Here is a 21692-nt window from a genome sequence, read left to right as displayed (position 1 = left end):
ATCATTGATTTGTGGATCCTTTGGCATATAAATCCCACACATCTAAAAGTATTGTTATATAATTTTTACCTAAGTGCATTGGCATTCAATAACACAGCCTGATGTAACTAAAACTGAGAAAGATGGATACATCTCAGACCAGCCTAGATCAATAATGCAATACATGACACTTTTAGGATCTTTTTACTGCTGCTGAATCTGAAGAATTACATGGTTAATTAACTTGGACTAGACATTCATTGTGTTCTTATTTTCTATGATTATTAGATTGAATATATTTTAATGTAAAGCTAAGCTTTGTTAAATGCTGCTTTTTGTTATATCTACCTCTCTATTGTATTAGGTTGATATGGAAAGAAGAAAAATGTTTTAAACCCTTTTTTAGACAGTTGCTTTGAAATGTAATGGCAGCTGCAGAAAAGTGGATCATTTTATGTTTCATGTTATCCATAATTGTACATAAAGAAGCAAAAACGTAACTCCTAATATGACTCCAAATATAAAATTAATCATTGTGCAGCAACTAGTGAAATAAGGACCATTTGATTTAACTAAGTCACTGCTCAGAGGGTAGGTGAGCATGGTGCATCTCCATGTTATACTTGAAGAGCAATAATTGTATTTAGTTTGGTTACATTTGGACTATATCTACACAGTCAACTGAAGAATTATTCCCAGAAGACTTTGATCATGCCTTCTCAGTTTGACTGGTAAGTCTTGGTTCAGCTACTTAGGAATACATTTATCACAAACTCAAAAATAACTTTCACTTAGCTGCCCTGCCATTGAGGTGTAACTCGGCTATTTAATGAAGACCCTGATAGGGAAAGATTGTTAATATGCAGTCATCAAAGTATATTAATTGCATGTACTTTCAAAATATGTGATATGTCATTCCAAAGACCAGCAAGTCTCACAAATTAATATCTATAGTAGTGAAGATTTATTATAGAGTTCATGTGTCATGGATCTTCTTATTCTTCTATATTGAAGGAAGGCATAGTTTAATTCCTAAGATGTTTTATATCTTGGTGATATTTTGCAAGAATATTCTAGCTGAACTCCAGTAACATTTATGAAGTTAGAAAATTAAAAAAGCAAACTAAATATAAAGGTGCTATATTTTCCATCATTTTTGTAGTTCAAAATAGTAGACCACTGGTAATTGAATATATTATCTGATTCATTGTTATTCACTGGTAGCTACCGATGATGACATGAAGGCATCTAGTCTCAGAGCAAATTAGTGACAAGAATGAAAAATTTAAGCACCACTAGAACTGAATTGGAAATTTACTTCTAATTCTTTCCTACCATACACATCAATTATTAGTTAATTTGAACTTCAGCATGCACACAGATGTCTCACAACACCTTAGTCCAACTACTCCACATAGGTGAAAATGCCTTATGATTATGCCTATGAACCTTTTGTGGGCCAAGAACTGCATTTTCATGGATGGATTCAAGGTATACCTAATTTGACAGAAATCTTTTGATAAAGGTTGGATAAATGATTTCAACAATGAATTTGTTTCATATATTACTATATTCAGAAGATAAAATTTGATATAATGGAAAAAATATGGTAGAAAACTGTCATAATTTAAAAGGCAGTATTTATAGAAATAAGGGGTATTTAGGATAGCTTTTCCTATGTGAAGTTTTTGCTAGAACTTGTTAAAGAACTTCTATATAATCTGAATGCTTGTATTTGAGATGAGAATTGAGTAGTTTTCTGAATTGTACAGTACCATGATGCATAGACTGGCTGCCAATTTTGTGAACATGTCATCCATAAGCACAATATAGTTTTGAAATAATCTCAGATGAATTTCCATTGTCTGTCCATGCATACCGATTTTGCAGGTCTAGCTGTGGATCAGTTTAGTGAGCGCATATACTGGGCTGACTTTGAGCTCTCCCTCATTGGCAGTGTTCTCTACGATGGCTCTGATTTAGTCGTTTCTGTCAGCAGCAAACAAGGTCTGTAAAATGCTTTTTGTTGTTTTTTTTTTCATTGAAAATGTAAAGATTCTTATGTACACACACACACATACACATGGAAGCTTTATGTTCTGGATTTCCTCAAAATTCTTTCTCTTTTCAACTTGTAGCTCTTACTATTGATTACATTTTCATCCCTACTTGAATAACAGAGACCAGGGTGGAAGAACTTCTTGACTCTAGGACAAACATGGGCCATTGTTGCCCAGACCCAGAAAATAACCTTGTCCTCTGACTATCCCATTCAGAGAATGCACATCAAGTAGTTAAGATTAACGCCTATGAAAATTCACTTTTATTTCAAATTACAGTGATAACAAGAAACATGTAGTAAAACATCATAGTAACGGGTATCGTTACATGTAATTTATGAGTATACTCCTGCCCAAGTGAAAGGCAGTGTGTCAAAATGAAGATTTACCTTTACCACTAGTGAGCTCAGAATCTATTTGTGCTACTGTTTTGCTGCATCCTTTTTATCTCCACCTCTCTTGGTGCCTCTTGTTTTCAATTCTCTAATTCCCTCCTATACATCATACTCTCCTTGCCTGGCTGTCTCGGTTCTTTCTGCTGAAACTAATTTATTCCCTTCTTTGTTCTTTCCCTTTCCTTCTTCAACCCCTTCCCTTATTTAGTACAGATTGCTTATAACATGTACTTGAAATTTTATATTTATGTGTTGTATAAATTGAATACAGCTTTGCTTCCTGTTTTTTAATGAAAGCAGGGAAGCTGAAAGAAAAATAGTTAGATTATACTTTCTTCATGCTTTTGCCTGAAGTATATGTTCTTCCTATCAGTCAGCCTTTACAGAAAAAACTCTACACTCTCATAATTTCTTACAATAAAGTTGTCCGATTTTAAGTGTACATTTGACTATTTCAAGAAACATTAAAGAAAAACATAGACTTAACAGGCATTTTATACATAACTAGTAAAATATAAATGTGGTTATTTTACTTCTGATGTCAAGACCAAAATGAGATTAATTAAGTGTGAAAAATGATGGTCACTATTATTTTTAGCCAAACCAGTCGTGTGTGTGATTTCCATTTACCAGTTTTTCTTTATCCCATTTATAAAACAGACAATAATAATGTCAAATATTTTCCTGAATTTTACGCTTTAAAATCAACTCATGATTGCTTGATAAACCAGTCATGCAGACAATCTAATTTGAGCACTAATTTGATCCAAAACTTGAATTGAGAGTTTTGTGAACTGCTGATTTGGGGCTATGGGTATGTTTGGCCCATAGGCTTTTGTTTGTCAACTGTACAGCAGAGAACATTATTCTGCATATAATAAGCCCTCAGTAAATGATATGTAAAATGAAGATTAAAGTGATGATGGAAAAGTTTTTTAATATATTCTGAGTGAGATGTTTAGTATCTCATGCATTCCCACTACAAATAAATTAACTCTAACAACTTTATAGCTAATGTTAAAAATATTCAAATTCTAGTTTTTTAAAAGAACAGAAATGAAATTTTTTAATGACCTTGGGTAAACTTAGATAATTCCTCAAATCTGAATATATTCACTCCAGCTTTTATAATTCCTCCTTTTTAAAATTCTAGGCTTGTTGCATCCACATAGGATTGATGTCTTTGAAGATTATATATATGGAGCAGGACCTAAAAATGGTGTATTTCGAGTACAAAAATTTGGCCATGGTTCAGTAGAGTACCTAGCTTTAGATATTGATAAAACAAAAGGTGCTTTGATATCTCATCGTTACAAACAACTAGACTGTAAGTATAATATTTTATAAAGTTGTATCTATAGGTAAATTTTTTCTTGTATCTCCAAAATTTTTTTTAATCTTAAGTATTTCAGAGTCTTAACCTCAGTGAGTTAAGAAACTTTAACGTTGCTACCATCAAATTAACAAAGTCAAGATTTATATAATGCAAAAAGTTTCTATTTTTGCCATAACATAAACATTTTAAGCATTTGATTATGTTGTCTTGAAATTAGAATTGATTTTGTTGTTAAAAAGTCTCTTATTGTGTTTTTTCTAAAATCTCTGTGAGTCTATTCAAACCAAAAGAGCAGGGAAATTCATTGTTAGCCACTTTTACTCTTGTTCTTAATAACCTAGCACCTGCCATAGTGTTTATGGCATTATATATCCTTAAGAGCATCCAAGGAATGCTCTTCCCCAAACTTTTCTTTGGTTCATTTTTATTGTTGTTACTTTCCTCCCATAGAAAAGAGTAGGTAAATAATTGAAGGTAACTGTCTTGAGAAAATATGTTTCAAACACTATTATCAAAATACAGTGAAGTACAAACTATAAAAAATATAACTGCAATTTAATGATTTATGTGTGAGTTCACCCTCCGAGAAACTGCTTAAAGTTTATTTATAGATATTCCTCATGGCAAATAAAATAGGATTTTTTTACTTTATTTAGTACAGTTATCTGGAGTGATGAATGATGTTTGTTCAAATTAGTTTTGGAAACATTGAAACAGTATATCCTCTCAAACTTCCCAAAATTCTATCCAGATGCTTGCGACTCTTTGCCAATGGTAGGATGTTTGTGGTTCCAAGATTCATACACTTTCAATTCTTTTGTTCCTCTTCTCTTTTTTTTTTTGTTATTTTCCTTTGTCCTGACCTTGCAACCTTCAATTTGCTTCCATCAAACTCTGAGCTGATATAATTAGAAATGTTTACTTTTGAAACCAATCAACTTTAACTTCTCAAGGTCTTAGGGGTCCCCTTGCTAATTTCCACCCATGTTTCATTCAGTGAAATGATCCATTTATGGGTTCTTGAGGCATATTCTTAAGCATTGTGGTAGGGATCATTGGAACTTTTGAATCAGGCCAAAGTCATCTCTGAGGTAGGATTTTTAATGGAATATTAAATTCTACTGACCATTCTGAGAAAATCAATTTATTTATTACCTGATACGGATTTTTTTTTCAGAAATTAAAAAATTCAAGTTTTGTTTCTTTCCTTATCTCTGCATCAATAAGATGGAAAAGCAGTGAAATATGAGAACACCTCCTCTCATACTCTAGTCTGAGTCATATTCACTTTCAGATTCAAATATTGCCATACTCATAAAAATGAATAAATTCAAACTTGCCCTGAATATAATAGTTATTTGAGTAAGAATATATTTCAGAAGGAAAGCCACTTTCATGGTCACCAGTTCAGCTACCTAGGTGCCATGTAACTTTCCCCCCTAAAGAAGGAATCTCTGTTTCTACCCAGTGAGCCAAGGGAGAACCCATGAAACAGCTATGAACATATAGTATGACGAATGGATAGAAATCTAGACAAAAATAAATGTTGCACACGCTTACCCACGCATGCAAACTCCTACCTGATAGAAAGGAAATTGCATTAAACATGGTTTTTTAGAGGAAAAAAATCCTATCTTTGTATTTTAAAGTGACCTATATATACATAAATGACATATTATATATATAGCCTTTGTGGTTGTTTCTGCCTGTTAGAACACAGTCCTAAAAAGACCTAAAATAAGACTTAGATCCCTGAGGACTTACGATTGCTTTACTTTTAAGCATAGCTCAAACCGCACTTTGGAACCTCAGAAAAACGCTGTTGCCAAAAAGCGACTAGTCACAAGCAAGTGTGACAAAGTGTAGTTCAGAAAAATTTCTTCTCCCTTATGGGAAGTGCAAATTAAGGTGTAATTGGAAATCAGATACTTCCACTAGAAATTTGATGTGATTTCTTTTCAACATTGCTGATTCATCATTTCACTTTGCTGAATTTTATGTTTTTAAAATTATGATATTAAAACTTACATTTTAAAATTTTATTTCATTTTGTTTTAATCAGTGCCCAATCCATGCTTGGATTTAGCTTGTGAATTCCTTTGCTTGCTGAATCCTTCTGGGGCCACCTGTGTGTGCCCAGAAGGAAAGTATTTGATTAATGACACCTGCAATGATGACAGCCTGTTAGGTGAGTATACTTCATTATAATGGAAATAATGAATTATTCTTTGAAATAAAATTTCACAACTATCAAACAAAATTATCTACTCAATCATCAATTTAGCTGCCTTGATGTCAATAGTTCTTCAATGCCTGGATAAACTATCCTTCTACTCAGTTGAGGACTTCCTGTCACTTCATTCTACATTTTTTTACAGTGCAACATTGGGCACTTAACATGCATTCAACAGTAGGTTAAGAATTTGGAGGTCATAAACAGAATCAGAAGACTATTTTAAATGTTTTTTATTTTTCTGCATTAACTCAGATGTGACTTTTGCACTGGCTCAGATGTTATATGTATTTTTTTATGGTCAAATTTCAGATCATTTTGCATTGTTTTTTACTTTATAATTAAACACCCCTCTCTTTTCTATATAACGCTCTTTTTTTCCTCTTTCCTTAGTCCAAATAATTTATCCAACAAACCAAATTCAACAAATACATCAAAAGAACTTGATCTGGTGTAGAGGTGAAGTAGCTGCTTAACTAATTTTTTGTGGACTTGGGCTTTTCAACTTGTTATCCCCTGGTCTCAGTTTATTCTGTGTAAACTTGGATTAAGCATAAATATTACTTCTATTACTGCTACTACTAAATATTTTGAGGGCTTATGAACAAGATACATTTCTAAATGTATGTTTCAATTTTCTCATATAATTCTTGCAAGAAACAATGACATTATACTGTAATTGTTCCTATTTTACCGAAAAAGAAAACTGAAGCCTGGAGAGGCTCAATTAATTGTCACAGTTTACTTACTAAGTGGTAATGCCCCACAGCAAGCCTGGGCAATCCACATTTTTAAGCATGAACGTGAATCCCAGTGCTTCCATATGGTTCACATTACCCATTTTCAGAGGTATTATAAGGATTAGAATTAACAGACCTAAAAAGTACCTAGTCCAGTACCCTCCATAAAGCAGAAGCACAGTCCTGTAAGACAAATCTGTCACCATGAAGTGGGTAAGAAAATGAAAAAAAATTGCCACATTAATCCACCAAACTGTATAGTTTTATGCTTGAAATAAGGGAACTCGGTTGCCTAAATTAAAATTATTTCCAAAATATAATTTTTTTTAGAAATTTCAGTTTTGCTCTATAAACCCTACTTAAAAGGCAAGATTCCAGAAATATCCTCAAAACTCATTCTTGTAATTTAAAAGAAAATCTGAAATTTAATCAGAGTGTTCAAAAATATTACATTGGCCTCTGCACTTTGGGGCCCTGGTAATAGGCAGTATGGCACTTAAGTGGATTTCATAATTACTGATTGGTATAGATATGTGCCAATTAACTTTTCCTGACATTAACATTTGATATAGCCGTGTTTTCCAGCTCTTTATAATTACTTGCCTTTCTCTAGCTGCTATTGTTACATGAAGAGCACCCTGAATACTTTCAATCTTCATGTAAGAAATTTGAAATTCAAATGCTGCTAATTCTTGGGAAAGTGCTCACCTGCTCTTTCCCATAGTTGATTATATTTGCTGGAGGTTGTCTTCTGCAGGGTGATTCAGTTATTGACAAACGTGGCCGTGCTTTTCATTTGGGAAGGCTGTAACTCCACTTCTATTTCATCAGCAGAATTGTACTTTCAAATTTCTGGTGCCTAATGAGGCACATTATAGGAGTGCACATGCCTTAACATGAAGAGGTTTTGAATATCTACATGGTTTACACAGAACAGCTACAGGTGAAAATAGGTCTACTCTTAACAATCCTAGGATTATACTGTCTTACCTATTTATTTCACTGTTTACAGTTACAGCCCCTATTAGGACAATTCATACTGAATGAGTTAAAAATATTTTAGTATGTTTTGAATTATGCTGTTGTATTTCTACTCTAGATATTTCCTGAGTCCAGTTTCTGTATGCACCTGTTTGCTGGAGATTCACACTTACATTTGCATAGGTGTCTCTAATTTAATATATTTGCATAGGTGTCTCTAATTTAATAATTCCAAAGCTAAATCATCCTTCCAATTTCTATGGCCCTTGTGCTCCACACTTCATTTTCCTCACCAGAAACTGAAGGATGAACCTCAGTTTGTCCTCATCCCCTTTACACAACACCAATATGTATTTTACCTCCCAGTAACCTTTAGAACATATCCACATTTATCCATCATGTTTTCTAGCCTGGATGCTTTAAACAGAGTCTCCCTGTTTTTATTCTATCCCTTGCCAATATATTTGTTCTCAGACTTCACAGAACTTTTCAAAGGTTTCACACTGCTTTTGAGGTAAAGCCCCAAATTCAAGGATCGTCTCTGAAACCTTGGGTCACCTCTTCAAACTCACAAATCTCTTCCCATTTCCTTCCTTCTTACTCTTTAATCCTGGTCCAATCTTTCAGTCCCTCCAATGTTCGCCACCACTTCCCCCCACCCCGGCCTTCACTGATGTCATTCCACTTGAGCTATACCCTAAGTGTGTATTGTGGACACTCAGTAAATGATGCCGAGCAAAAAATGTACTAGTTGGCGATTTTGCTGACTATGTGCCTGAATTGCCTCCTGAAATCCAGCAGTGCATTTTGAAAACCCAGCTTTCAGTTCTTCACTGCTAGTCACATGTTAATGAGAAGCTGGAAATCAGAGTCTTATTTGTACAGAGGCATGTAGTTCATCATATTTAGGGAGTTTTATAGTTTTAATTTTTTCTTTAAAATCCCTCATCTCACTTATGCGCAACGGGTAAACGAGTTGTCATACATGAGCACTCTATTAAAGATAAAGAATGTTCAGGCAAATTTGTATCCCCCATCAGTGGAAAAACTAGGACCCAAACGCAGGTCTCATTATGCCAACTGTCATTATCTCCATGCTGTATACGTCAGCTCATGAAAGAGGTCTTGCATTACAAATGTAAACTGTAGTAGTGCCACCCTGAAGCCCACCGACACGGGAAGATAACTGAGGCAAGTCTCAGCTCCATCAGGCACTGTCAACAGATAGTACTCATTTATGCAGTGGTAATGATAACTGAATTACAAAGCTTTTGTGATTATTGCAGTAAAATATTCAAGTCTCTTCCATATATGGACCAATATATCTTGAATAAGGAAAAAAGGATTGTATGTACTTTCACAATGCAAGTATAGGCATGGCTTCATTAGAGGGTATATTGTAGAATAGAATTTTCAGTCATTTTTGTTTTGGTGGATAATGTGTCCTGCTCTAAATAGCCCAGTGTTTCTAATGCAGCAAGAAACTTCATCACACATACCAAAATAACCTGGAAAATGTTTCTAAACCAATCTTTATGTAAATGAGACTCACCAAATTGTTATAAACAATCCTGCTACCCTAAAGAATGACTATCCTTTCTTGTTCTCAGATATAATGTTATAAGGTAGACCAATCATGCTAACAGTTTGGAACAATTATGTATATGGAAATTTTTCTGACACATTTCTTTCACCATCTTTTACCAAGTCTAAATGACTTTCATTTGGAAGGCTTATGTATAATTAATAGAGATTGACATCAAAGAATATCTAGCATATAAGCATTTTCCTATATGAATTTAACTTGAATACTATAAGTAATCTTGCATATTTCACTGTGCTTTAATATCAGCTGCTCCTATAAAAAAAAAGGTGTGTGGGGGGGCAGATTTGCCTAAAATGCCATGGCTAGCAAATGTTTTATTTTTAGAAAGTTTCAGTTAATTTTTTATTGTTTAACATTTATAGGAAATGGCTAATACTGTTTTAAGTTTAAAGAAGAATTAAAGGTAGTCTAATATGTGCATTCACTATTCAGCAACTGGACTTTATTTCGCTGCTTTCCGTCAGTATTTAATGTTTTTTCCACTTTTCTACTTTAGGGCAGTTATTTTTGGAAAATTTAAGAGAACATAACTTCCTAGTATTTAAATATTTATGTTCATTTGAATTATTCTTCTAATGCTGTCCAAAGAATGGCATCTTAATTTATACATTTCTTCTCATAACCAGATGACTCGTGCAAATTAACTTGTGAAAATGGAGGAAGATGCATTTTAAATGAGAAGGGTGACTTGAGGTGTCACTGCTGGCCTAGCTACTCAGGAGAAAGATGTGAAGTCAACCACTGCAGCAACTACTGTCAAAATGGAGGAACTTGCGTACCGTCTGCTCTGGGTAAAAGTTTTAGTGTCGCATCTTCAAATCATTTACATTTTTCCTTATACGTGAAAAGTATTAGGAAATCATGTTGTAAATGTAATTCTTGGTATCGTAAGAAAATTCACAATATGTTAACACAAACGAAGTTTAATAATTAATTCGACATAATCAATTTGTTCTAAATTCAGTATACCGATGTTCAAGTCACAAAATTTTAACAATGGTAATGATCATTACCAAGAGTTGACCATGTACTTTCTGAAAGGGCTGAGTGCTTCTAGGTCGTCTCACCTTAACTCAGACTGATTAAGTAGAGCCAGTTTTACGAGGCTGTTATATTTGACTCTAAGTCTTTACTCTGTATCGCAAAATTAGTTTCCCTAATGCTAAAAATCAACTGTTATTGAATATTAGCTCCATTTCACTTGTGAATAAACTTTACCAGTAGTCTGATATTTTAATTCCCGTATAAAATTATAATTATTTTGTTGGCATTGCAATATAACATATAATGAGCTTTGAAAATATCAGATTACTGCATGTTAGGACACTCTTGAGTTTATTATTAATTTACGCCACAGTCGTGTTTCCCAACAGTGTTCTTCATAGCACATATGTGAATATAAAACTTATTTTCTTCCTGTCTTATATTAATTTAAACTGTGTTCCCGTGGGAAAAAATTAACTCCAGTGCACAATAAAAATCTAATTTACAAATTCCAATATTCCGTTTAAGAGATATTATGTGCCTATTACAGTGCAATGTATGCGCATTTAATTCTACTACAATAAATGCAAATTTAGTTAGTCAAATGGAAAATCAATCCATATGATCTTCATAACCCCTCCATGGTTAATTTCTATCTTACTGAGAATTCTCATTGCTTCTGTTGCTTATATTATTCTTTGAAATATTTAGCATAATGCTAATGGGAAGAACCACATGAAGCTTTTTCAAGGGAGTTCAGAGGAACCAAGCTGTTTCTGATTTACATTCCAATAGTGAAAGTATTACTGTTTCTTTAAGCTTGATAGTTTTATGTCTATAGTAGTTTTGACATATGATTAATTGATAATTAAGATATTCTATCTACTTAGTGGTATTCTGAAAAAAAATATTAGCAAGTTGATTAAAATCTTAAAGTCACTGGGAATCTTAATGCATATTTGTATTCTGCTTAAAGGGAGCCAGTCCGAAAGGTAGAGTATATTCTATGTTAGAGAAATTGTGCCACTGGGTCCTTTATTGAACAAGCAAATGAGAATCTATGTTTAATGAACGTGTGCTAAATGTATATAAACTATTTCCTATAAGGAAGAAGCTTTTCTTAGACAAAGTGAAATGTCTAGAGTTTTTGTTATTTAATTAACCTGATTTTCTTATTAAGATAATGAAAATTGTTGGTATATAACCAGGTGATTTACCATTATTTATCTTCGGAAAGATTGAAGCAGGCTGAACAGTTTGACATTCCAAACTATGCTTCTCCATTCAAGCTGTAAAAGGATCCACAAAGACAAATCGCTATAAAACACTGGATTTACTAGACTGTTAGTGGTTTCTGAATTGTGTATAGACACAAGTTTACATGGTTCGTTTGTGTCTTTTGTCCAGACTTTGATGCATTCTTAAGATCTGTAATATATAAACTTCTGTCTGTGTACTAAAATTATTAGATCTAAATTTAGATCCAAATTTACATAGATAATATTTCAGGAAAGTAATATTTTAAATTAGTAATATAAATGAGTCATGTGAATTCAGCATGAGATATTGTCATGCGGTTTGTTGTTTTACAGCACCTAATAATGAACAATAATATCATATCCAATTAAGACATTTAGAGAGCATTTTTCACTTTTAAATATGTAGTTTTATAAAATCATTGTTTGGTAGTATAGATAGTAGAACCTCATTATCTCCACACAAATGTTAATTTGTTAAACAAATCCCAGTGAGCAATTCATGGATTTATTCATTGTTGGTTTACTTACAGTTAAGCCTTTTGGCAAATTCCTATGTGGACATTATAAAACTAGGGTTCAGGGCAGCTTTAATTAAAATTTATAAGTTTATGACAGTTGTATAGAACTAAAATAATTGAACAAAGGAAATGTCACCAGTTAATTAAAAGCACACATCTGAGAGGCATAATTAAATTTTTGCATGTAGGAATGTTTTTCTCATTCCTTAAGGGTTTTTTAAAATAATGAACACTAAAAATAAAATATATGAGGTATATATTCTTATAGGAAGTTACCACAAAATGAAATATTTCAACACATTGATTATATCAACAAGGGTCCATGCAATTCATTTCAGTGGCCTGCCCACAGGAGGATATACTTAAGATAAAGTTTGCATTGGACAAAATGGTGTGAAGTCAGAATAAACCACATTATTCAGTCATCCTATTATAGATAATGAAGAACAATTTATGAAAGTTTTGATGCAGCTTGGATATCAAAACTATGTAATTGATAATCATTTTCGTTTAATCTTTAGTTTTATATACTTTTCTTTTCTAAGGAATATTCATACTGTTTGGTATTCTCTTTACTCTTGAAGGCACATCCATTAGAATTTTAATATTAATATAAAAAAGAATCAGGGTTTTCTACACAATGAATTTAGAATAGTAGAGCAAGAGGATTTATAAATTTGCTGCAGTTTACCCAAGTACTCACTTTTAGTCCTGAAGTTTGGGGTTATGTATAAAGGAAGGGAAATATCAATTTATAATGTTTAAAAATATATAAAAGCAGAACTGGCTAGGTGCAGAGGTGACAGTACAATTTTGTAAAGTGAGCAGTACATTTATATTGAATTAGGTGAGTAAGCAGGAAGGAGGAAGTTCTCATTGTAGCACTCTATGCCACCACATCAGTGGACTTTGACAGTGAAGCATCTCCTTCCCAGAAATAAGGAAGGAAGATGAAAAAGGGTCATGTGGTAGAAAGGAGAAAAAAGCAAAACAAACTTAGTCTCTGTAATGGAAAGCTCTCTTATAATGGAAATAGTCAGTAAGAATTTTTCTTCTCACTCATTCAAGATCATTCAGTCCATGCAACTGCCACAATTCAGATTGTAGATTTGCTCAAACAAGTCAAGTTAAGAACTTTTGGACACCTTCTAAACATGCTGAGAGAGGATATACATATTGACATGATGTAAAATACACAATCACCTACTTCACATCTTGATAAAGGTCATCATGCTTTTCAATTGCCTTCTTTGTTATATGTTCACTTTTTATTTAAATGAGAGCTACTTTTAATTTAAATTTAAGCTTGGGGTTCTAGTTCCCTTACCATAGATATTGATTATATTTAGGAATTGTGAAAAGTTGGCTATTTGGTCTTACTTTATAAGAGCTGAGAGTATAACAACATTAAAATTGAGAACATAAAATAGAGCATATAGTTTAATAACTAAGTGATATCTGAATATTGAACTATGACAACTCAAGTAGAAAAACAAGAAATAGTAGTGACCAAATGGCAGACCTCTCACGTACACATGCACATAAATATACATAAAAGAAGGTGGGGGGGAAGAGGTAGGAGGGTTTCGCTGTGGTACAGGAGTCAGGTCCCAGCCAGACATGAATGAAAGCAACATTCTCAAGTCAGTACCAGAAGAAAATGTAAGCAGGTACAAATCTTGCAGCAGGCAATTTGGAAATAACTCAGCAGGACTTAAAGAGCTTCTATATCTTAGACCAAATAATGCCATATTTAGAAATATATACCAAAGAGAACATAATTGTTAAAAAGCACAAAATTTGGTTTCCAGTGCCTGCCCATGCAAAAAAAAAAGCACAAAATTTAGAAGTGAGATTGTTCAATATAGTGTTATTTATAATATTGTAAAATAGGAGGTAAAAATCCTGATATAAAATAATGACTATATAAAATTTGGCATAGCTAAAAGATGAATATTATATGTTAAACACAACCATAATTTTTAGAGTATTTAATAAATGGAAAAAATTTACATTATATTTTAAAATTAAAAAGAATAAGAGATAAAGTTGCCTATAGATGAACCCAACATTATAAAAATGCATCCTTAAAAAGCTTACATAAGGAAATACAAAAAAAGCTTACATAGCATAAGGAAATAGATCCTTCTTCATACTTTTGTATTTTCCAAATGTTCCCAAATTAACGTGTTTCCATTATAATTAGAAATTAAAATAGTAATTGGTATTATTGTCAGGATCATGATAGCTAATATATTGGATGCTTACTAAGTAAACACCAGGCACTGTTCTCTAGCTGTAAATTTTTACAACAAACCTGTGAGTGAAAAAAAAGTAGGATTCTTTCCAATTCTGCTGCTGGCTTCATGAATCACAGTTATTGGTTCATTTGGAGCGTATGGTAAGAGCAATACTAAACATTTCAGTGTTGTGAAACGTAGCAGAAAACGCAGTCTAGATTGTCCAGGCTAATGTAATAAGGCTTGAGTTGTCTGACTTATATTCACAGAAAATACAAAAAAATGTTTCAGTTTCCTTTCCACACTACCTATTGAAAATGAACTTGCCAGGAGTATAAATAGATTACGACCGATAATTTGAAATATGTCAGAATATATTAAGTAGTAACTTTGGAAAGAGCTATAGATAAAGCCCACAGTTCTTTTCTTTTGTCAGGTTTTGCTGAATAGTTCTCTGTAATCTTTGTGATACTCAGGACAGTCCGACAGCTATAGTCAACTTGCCGAAATGATGTATAAATGGGCACTCACTTTCAGTTGAGGAAAACATTATATTAAGTGGAAAAGTAGAATGTCAGGTCTCTTTATCAAATAGACTGACAATTTTTTTAAAGCATTCAGAACTTTTATTATTTGAGTCTACATCAGAAGTAAAGATAGATTTCACAAAGTAGAGTAATCCTATGGGCAAAAGGTGAAGAAATAGACTTTCTGATTCCAATCTTGAAACAACTGCATGATGCTACAGTAATTTGTGTCTCGGTTTATTTTGTTTTTCTGTATAAAGGGACAAGAATGTGACTTTTTTTCCAAATGCAATAGTTGTGAACAAGTAACATGCCACTTTTAGATTGAATTTCTATAGAAGGACATTAAATGTAAATACTGGTAAACATGCTCTGCAGTCTCACTGTGAATTAAATACCATTATTATTTAGAATTAATGCATTTTCAGATTATGTGAACTAAACAATGACTACAGACACACAGACTAGTTAGATAGAAAGCATCATAATCATGGACAATAATTTAAAAGCACCAGACTGATTCAAACATATTAAACAGGCTAAGCAGTGAAGTTCACATAGAAAGAAAATGAATATGAGTTCAAATAAAGTACCTAACAAGAGAGCATGCTAATAATGCTTCGTAGCATGTATCAACACCACAGAGATAATAAGCATAGTTAATGCCTCATAGGAGGGTCAGATAATGTTATTTTACTGACAATCCATTTTGGCCATCAACCAAACATTTTCAACCATTATGTCCTTAATGAAAAAACAAGTCATGATTTATTTTTCCAAATTTGAGCAGAGGCTATTTTGCCTACTTACGTCATAAAAAATTGATCAAAGTATACCAATCAGCAGCATTTTTATAAGAACACAATTTCTATTTTAAATAAATCTAACCCTAAAAGAAAGACACTTATCATTATACAACAAATTACTGAAAAAATGCCAACACTATAACCTTTAATATATTCAAATGAAAGAGTATTCATTTTGAGAAAATGGGTATTTATAGTGATTGATTTATTAATTGACTAAAAGCTAGAACCCAGCTAATTTCATTCTAAAATTACTAGCAAAGAAACAGTGATTGCTATATTGAAGAGAAATACATCTTGGAAATTTTACAAACATAAATATTGTTATCATTGTTATAGCTACTGTTATATTTTGAAGGCTTAACAAATGCCAAGAACCCTGATAAATCTCATAGATTTATTATCTTGTTTAAGTCTTATCACTTTATGATGCTTACATTGTGGTTAAGTGAAAAGACCAGCAACTGAAAACCTAGATTATTCCAAAGCCAGTGCTCTCAGACATTAAGCATTATCACTAAAAATCAGCAATATTACATTGTCTGCCATATCACAGAAATAGCTACCTATGACATAAAGGTGACATATAGTTAAATAGGGCCATTAACTAGAGAAAACTGTGGCTGGATCATGTAAATGTAATACAGTATCCATTTAACAGGGTCTAATGATAAATCCATGCAGTTACTTATCCAGATAATAGAAAGAAAACATCCCATTGTTATTATGTACTGAAACACATTGGTTTGAACTGATATATATGAGCTGCCTAAGGACATACTATGTCCAAAGTGCAAATATGGACAAACTAAATAAAACAAAATATGAATCAGGGGTCCATGTGGAGTTTCTTAGCAAAAGCATATGCACTCAGTCAGGTGTAAATAACCACCTTTGCATTTATAATTTGTCTAATAATAATAAACTAACAATTACTGAGCACGTGCTATGTCGAAAACAATGTGCAATGCGGTTTACTAGCATTTGGTAAGCATTACTATTACCCTTTTACAGAAACCAAAACTGAGATGCACAGAGAAAATCTAAGCTTTCCAAAGTCACGCAATTAATACATACCAATCAAGGTTAAACAAGATTTCAGATCCAGGTCTGTGTGATACCAAAACCAAATTATAGAAGCACTGAACAAAACTTCAAGTTTCTACTAAAATATCAATTATGAAATACTTTAGAATCAGCAATTTTTTACTGAGGCAGTGATTTTGGTATGTAAGAGACATGTAAGAGGAGTGAAATTTACAAAACACTATAGAGTCAAAGATATTTCTGTTTTTCTTATGAGCAATTCAATCTTCAATTATGTTAATGAATAGTTCTTAATAATATTGATTATTGATTATTGATGATTAGTGTTTTTATGTCTTTACCATATTTGACATTAGCTATTATTGGTTATCCAGTTAAATTACAACAGTTGATTAATTTACTTTGTGTCATGAAAATTTGCTGTATATGCTTTAGAAGATAGATGAAGCCAATTTCCATTTATCTGTGAACAGAAGCATTATAAATAAATTAAATGAAGCTCCATTTATTATATTCATATGTCTAGCAAGGCATTATGCAAATTAATGGAGGGAAACCTAAATATGGAGTAGATCTTGCACGTTGAGAACCTATAGACTAATGAAAATATAAGATAAGCCATTGCAATGATATTTATGGGAAGAAATTTTCTCTTTTGGGGAATGAGAAGAGTTGATGAGCCTACCAAGTTGTCCGAGATATCCACAAGAAAACACACAGCAAAGAGTTAATGCATGTCTGAAGTTTAAGAATGGGAATGAGCCTAGAGTCTGAAAATTAGGATGAAGGTTATCAGGTGAAAAGAATGCTGAAGCCATCTAATTGAATAAAATATCACTGAAATAAAGTTTGTAAGAACATATTTCGGAGTGAGAAAGAGAAAAACAGGGTAAAGGCATAGAAAAAGAACAGTCAGAAAAAAAGATAGGGAACTAATAATATCAGTATCGTAGAAGCCAAGTGGAAATAGAGTTTGCAAGTTGAGGTTTTAGTAAATATTTTTAAATTGTAAAGATAATTGAGGAAGATTATGAATGCAAAAAAATCATTGGGGTTAGTGATTAAAAGATTAGAAGTAAGCTTTGAAAAAGTACATAAATATTCAGTAAGGAGAACATCACACACTTACTTATGTGTTGTTCAACCTGTCTTACCACCAGAGAATAAGAATTGATTTATATGAGCAATACCTACGTATCAAAGGATTTGGCCTCTCTTTTTAAAACACGAAGAGAAATCAGAGATTAAGAAATGTTATTTTTGTATTAATTTTTTAAAATTGTAAACTCAATGAGGAACTGGAATATATATAACTTAATTGAAGATTTTAATTTGTCATTTATTGATAGAATTAAAAGCAGTGAATATCTTTCTTTTGACGAAGCTCAGAAGTATATCAAAGTTTGATTCAGACATTGTAGGTTTGCTTTTTTGTTTTGTTTATTCTCTCATTGTCTGTGTCTTTCTCTCTGTATCTCTCTCCCTCTGCATGTGTACATCTCTCTGTCTCTCTTTCCCTCTCTGTCCTCTCCCCTTCTTTCTCTCTTTCTGTAAGTGAGCGTGTGCTCTAAGGTAGATTAAGCATATTTAGAAACTAAGGAGAAAAGAACCCAAGCTTCAAAGGGTAATACTTGAAAATGTAGGAGTCTGAGTGTGTGGTTGATGAAGAATTCCTTTTCTACCCTGTCACTGTCACACACAAAAAAATTAAAATTAAATTTTATCTTAAATAAATAGCAGAGACAGATGATTTAATAAAATGTTCAAAATTACTTGCTTAAACTATCACAGTGCTTTTTGTAGGCATAGTCACAGAGTAAGCCTGACTTTAAGTGTGGGTCCTTCAGTCAGTAGGAAAAATAACAATCAGAGCTAGCATGTAATTGAGTGCTTTCTGGGTGACTGGTACAGTTAGAAAGGCTTTGAATATTTTCCCATTTATTCTACAATGATTCTACATAAATCCCATGAGGTGTAGGGGCTGTTATTGTCCCCATCTCACACACAAGGAAACAAGCAGAGCTTCACACAGCCAGTAATTGGCAGATAGACTGTGAATCCAGGCAGTCTGCAACCTACAATCTTAACGCCTGAACTACGGGGGTGATAAAAGCTAGACTGATTAGAGCCAGGAAACCGTTCCTCCTCCTCTTTCCTCGGGTCAGTGGATGTGCTTTCTGATTACACTACCTTGTAGGCTGTCAACTCCCGACTCCCTGGACACGCTGCTGCTATAAATCTATACCTCAGTCATCACAACAGAGCTGTTTCCTTTTCAAATCTCAAAATCAAACTCTGCTACCTCAAAAATCTTTACAAATGATTCCAATGAAATTTGTTAGGATGCACCCAGAGAGATTCTTGAAAGGATTTGATGGAACCCATTATAAAATTCTACAGCAGATGGTTCATTTCCCAACAGCAAACAAAAGATCCTCTCTATCACCACAAGCCTTCAAGTTAGATAATGTTCCCTGAATGTGAAGGTTTCTACCTGTCACGAAGAAACCTTCTCTTCAAAGGAATAGAAAGGAGAGCTCTCTGGAAATAATTTAGCTGGAATCTAAATAACGCGAGACCCATGCTAGTTAGGAGATAACCTGGCCATTTTGTTGTGATGAAATGAAAGCAGAGTTATTTCTTTCAGTGACTGGGATGGAAGAATTTTCAGGTACCTCACTCAGCAGGTTGTATTTGTGACTTTCAATACATTTTACTCTGATCATTTTACTCTTTTTCACTCATTTGTTTTAAAAGGAAATAAATAGAATGTAACAGAGAAAAAATATAAACCTGCAGTGCTTAAGTGTACTTCCATCCAACACTTATCTCTGATTGTTCTAATGCACTTTGACTTCCCCTGTACTTTATGCAATGTTTGTTTCACATTTAGTGTGTGTTAATTTGTATTGCCGTCTGTATGTTTTGTCTCTAAGTCATTCGGGGGCTTTCATTGAATAAAAGAGGTATTACCTCATGTTCTGGGCCCTGCTTTTCCTCTATAATTGTGTTCCAACAATTATTTTATCCATCCTCTTCATCTCCAACTGATATTCATTTTCTTATGTCTTTATTTTCACCTGTTGTATGGCAGGGAAGATAATTTGTTTCTATGTAACCAATAACTAGAAAAATCATTTCCGTTACAAGAAAAATATCTAAATAAAATTAGTAAGCCATTTTCTGGCAATGGAAAATATGAGTCTACTCGACTTTTAATGTCCATAAAATTGACCTTATTTCACAACTACTTAATAGGCATTTATCTGCATTTTACAAATAAGTTTTAAAGCAGCGCTTCCCGCTATAAAAATATATATTACTTTTTCCATTTAAAGCAACATTTCTTGCATTTTTAAGTATATAGTTCCATTTCAGAGTAAAATACATTTTAAATAAAAACGTGGGCTCCAATTTATTCATGGTCTGGAAAGTGCAGGTGAGTTTTATTTAAAAGGATTTCATTTACTTAACTGTAGGAATGTTTTTCATAAAAGAATGTGCAGTTGTCCTTCAGTGCAGAAGCTATGTTTGGCAATAGAGGAAAAAAATATATATTGCTTTACACTTCAAGTTTTAGTAAGTTTTGCACTTGTGCATTTCTTTGACCATTCTAATTATACCTCCACGTTTATAATGTTTAGAAAAGAGATGATATGGATATTCTCTAATGCTAGACAACTGAAAATCATTTTCTGAGTTCTAGTTAAGGTCTATAACTCTTTAGCTCTTATTTCCTTTCATGTTGTTTCTACACAACTTTTTACAATCTCCAAACCTCATTCTTTACCTTTACAAACAATAGCCACTAGTTTTGTTTTCCCTTTTTCCTCACACCAAGTTGTTTCATACTTAGTTTTCTACTTTGTCTTTAGGAGATTGGGCTGTTAGAGAGACTTATTCCTATGCAACAGTTGACTGTGTTATGTCCAAAACCCCTTAAAGGAGTGTTCACCATTCACTGCAATGCTAGTTCCCGCAGAACAAATAGAGAAAAATATCCAAAGACAATCCATCAGATTTTCTATTGTGCAGCATTCACGTTAAGCTTCTATGTAATCTTACAATTTGCTATATCACAACTATGCTACAAAGAACAGTTCCTTACCATGAATAAAAATATCAAAATGATATTAAATAGGACTTTGTAAGACTTATGTATTAAGCCCAGTAAGGGTACTTAAAAACAAATAAAATAACTACTGATGTCGATAAATCTAATCATTATAGTTCAAATGCCTATTTGAAACTTATTAAACTATTATTTATAATTGTGGTAAACTCGTGCTTTATGTGGATTCAGTGGTTGGTGGATGATGATTGAAACTTGGCAAATGTGGTTGTCTATACTTTATATTCTAATGGACTATATAGCCTGCATTGCCCTAACCACGAGAGCAAAAATAAGGGGAAAAACAAATTGGACATGCAAAAGTACTAAGAATAAGATAATAGCTCATAAAATGATCTCCAATTGTTTTATCTGATGTGAACCTTAGTTATCTTCCAGTCTAACTGCATTGTCTGTACAGGAAAACTGAGGCCCAGAGATACTGCCCGAGATCACAGGTTAAATGGTAGACAAATCTTGATAAGAATCCTGACTTCCTGCTCCTTACCCAATACCGTTTCCATATTTAAACCAGTTCAGTCTAATTGTCTTTACTATTATCTTTATTTTCTCCAACAGGGAGACCCACCTGCAGCTGTGCGCTGGGATTCACTGGGCCAAACTGTGGAAAGACAGTCTGTGAGGATTTTTGTCAGAATGGTGGCACCTGTGGTGTGACTGCTGGGAACCAGCCTTACTGCCACTGCCAGACTGAATACACCGGAGACAGATGTCAGTACTGTAAGTGAAGGCAGCACCCAGAAGCCAGTTCTGTAGCACATGCTGATGTTTATATTAAGTGGTCTTCTCATCACCTCTATTACACTCCCACTGTTACCTCAGCTTCAAGTTATTCCCTCCATCTACCAA

The 21692-nt window shown here is 33.2% G+C and overlaps 1 protein-coding gene across 1 annotated transcript in view; it reads left to right on the top strand.

Annotated features, from left to right (window-relative positions):
- LRP1B (LDL receptor related protein 1B) overlaps nt 1–21692 on the top strand; it is a 1945542-nt gene that overhangs the window by 1854350 nt on the left and 69500 nt on the right. Inside the window, exons 80-84 of the mRNA XM_077153691.1 lie at nt 1870–1986; nt 3588–3761; nt 5833–5958; nt 9957–10121; nt 21402–21563. Coding sequence (XP_077009806.1) covers nt 1870–1986; nt 3588–3761; nt 5833–5958; nt 9957–10121; nt 21402–21563 — 744 coding nt within the window. The remainder of the gene's footprint in view (nt 1–1869; nt 1987–3587; nt 3762–5832; nt 5959–9956; nt 10122–21401; nt 21564–21692) is intronic.

Source organism: Tamandua tetradactyla, chromosome 3 (assembly GCF_023851605.1).
Source record: "Tamandua tetradactyla isolate mTamTet1 chromosome 3, mTamTet1.pri, whole genome shotgun sequence".
NCBI lineage: Eukaryota > Metazoa > Chordata > Mammalia > Pilosa > Myrmecophagidae > Tamandua > Tamandua tetradactyla.
Note: the sequence above shows the minus strand (reverse complement) of the source record. Positions and strands in the feature narration are given on the sequence as shown.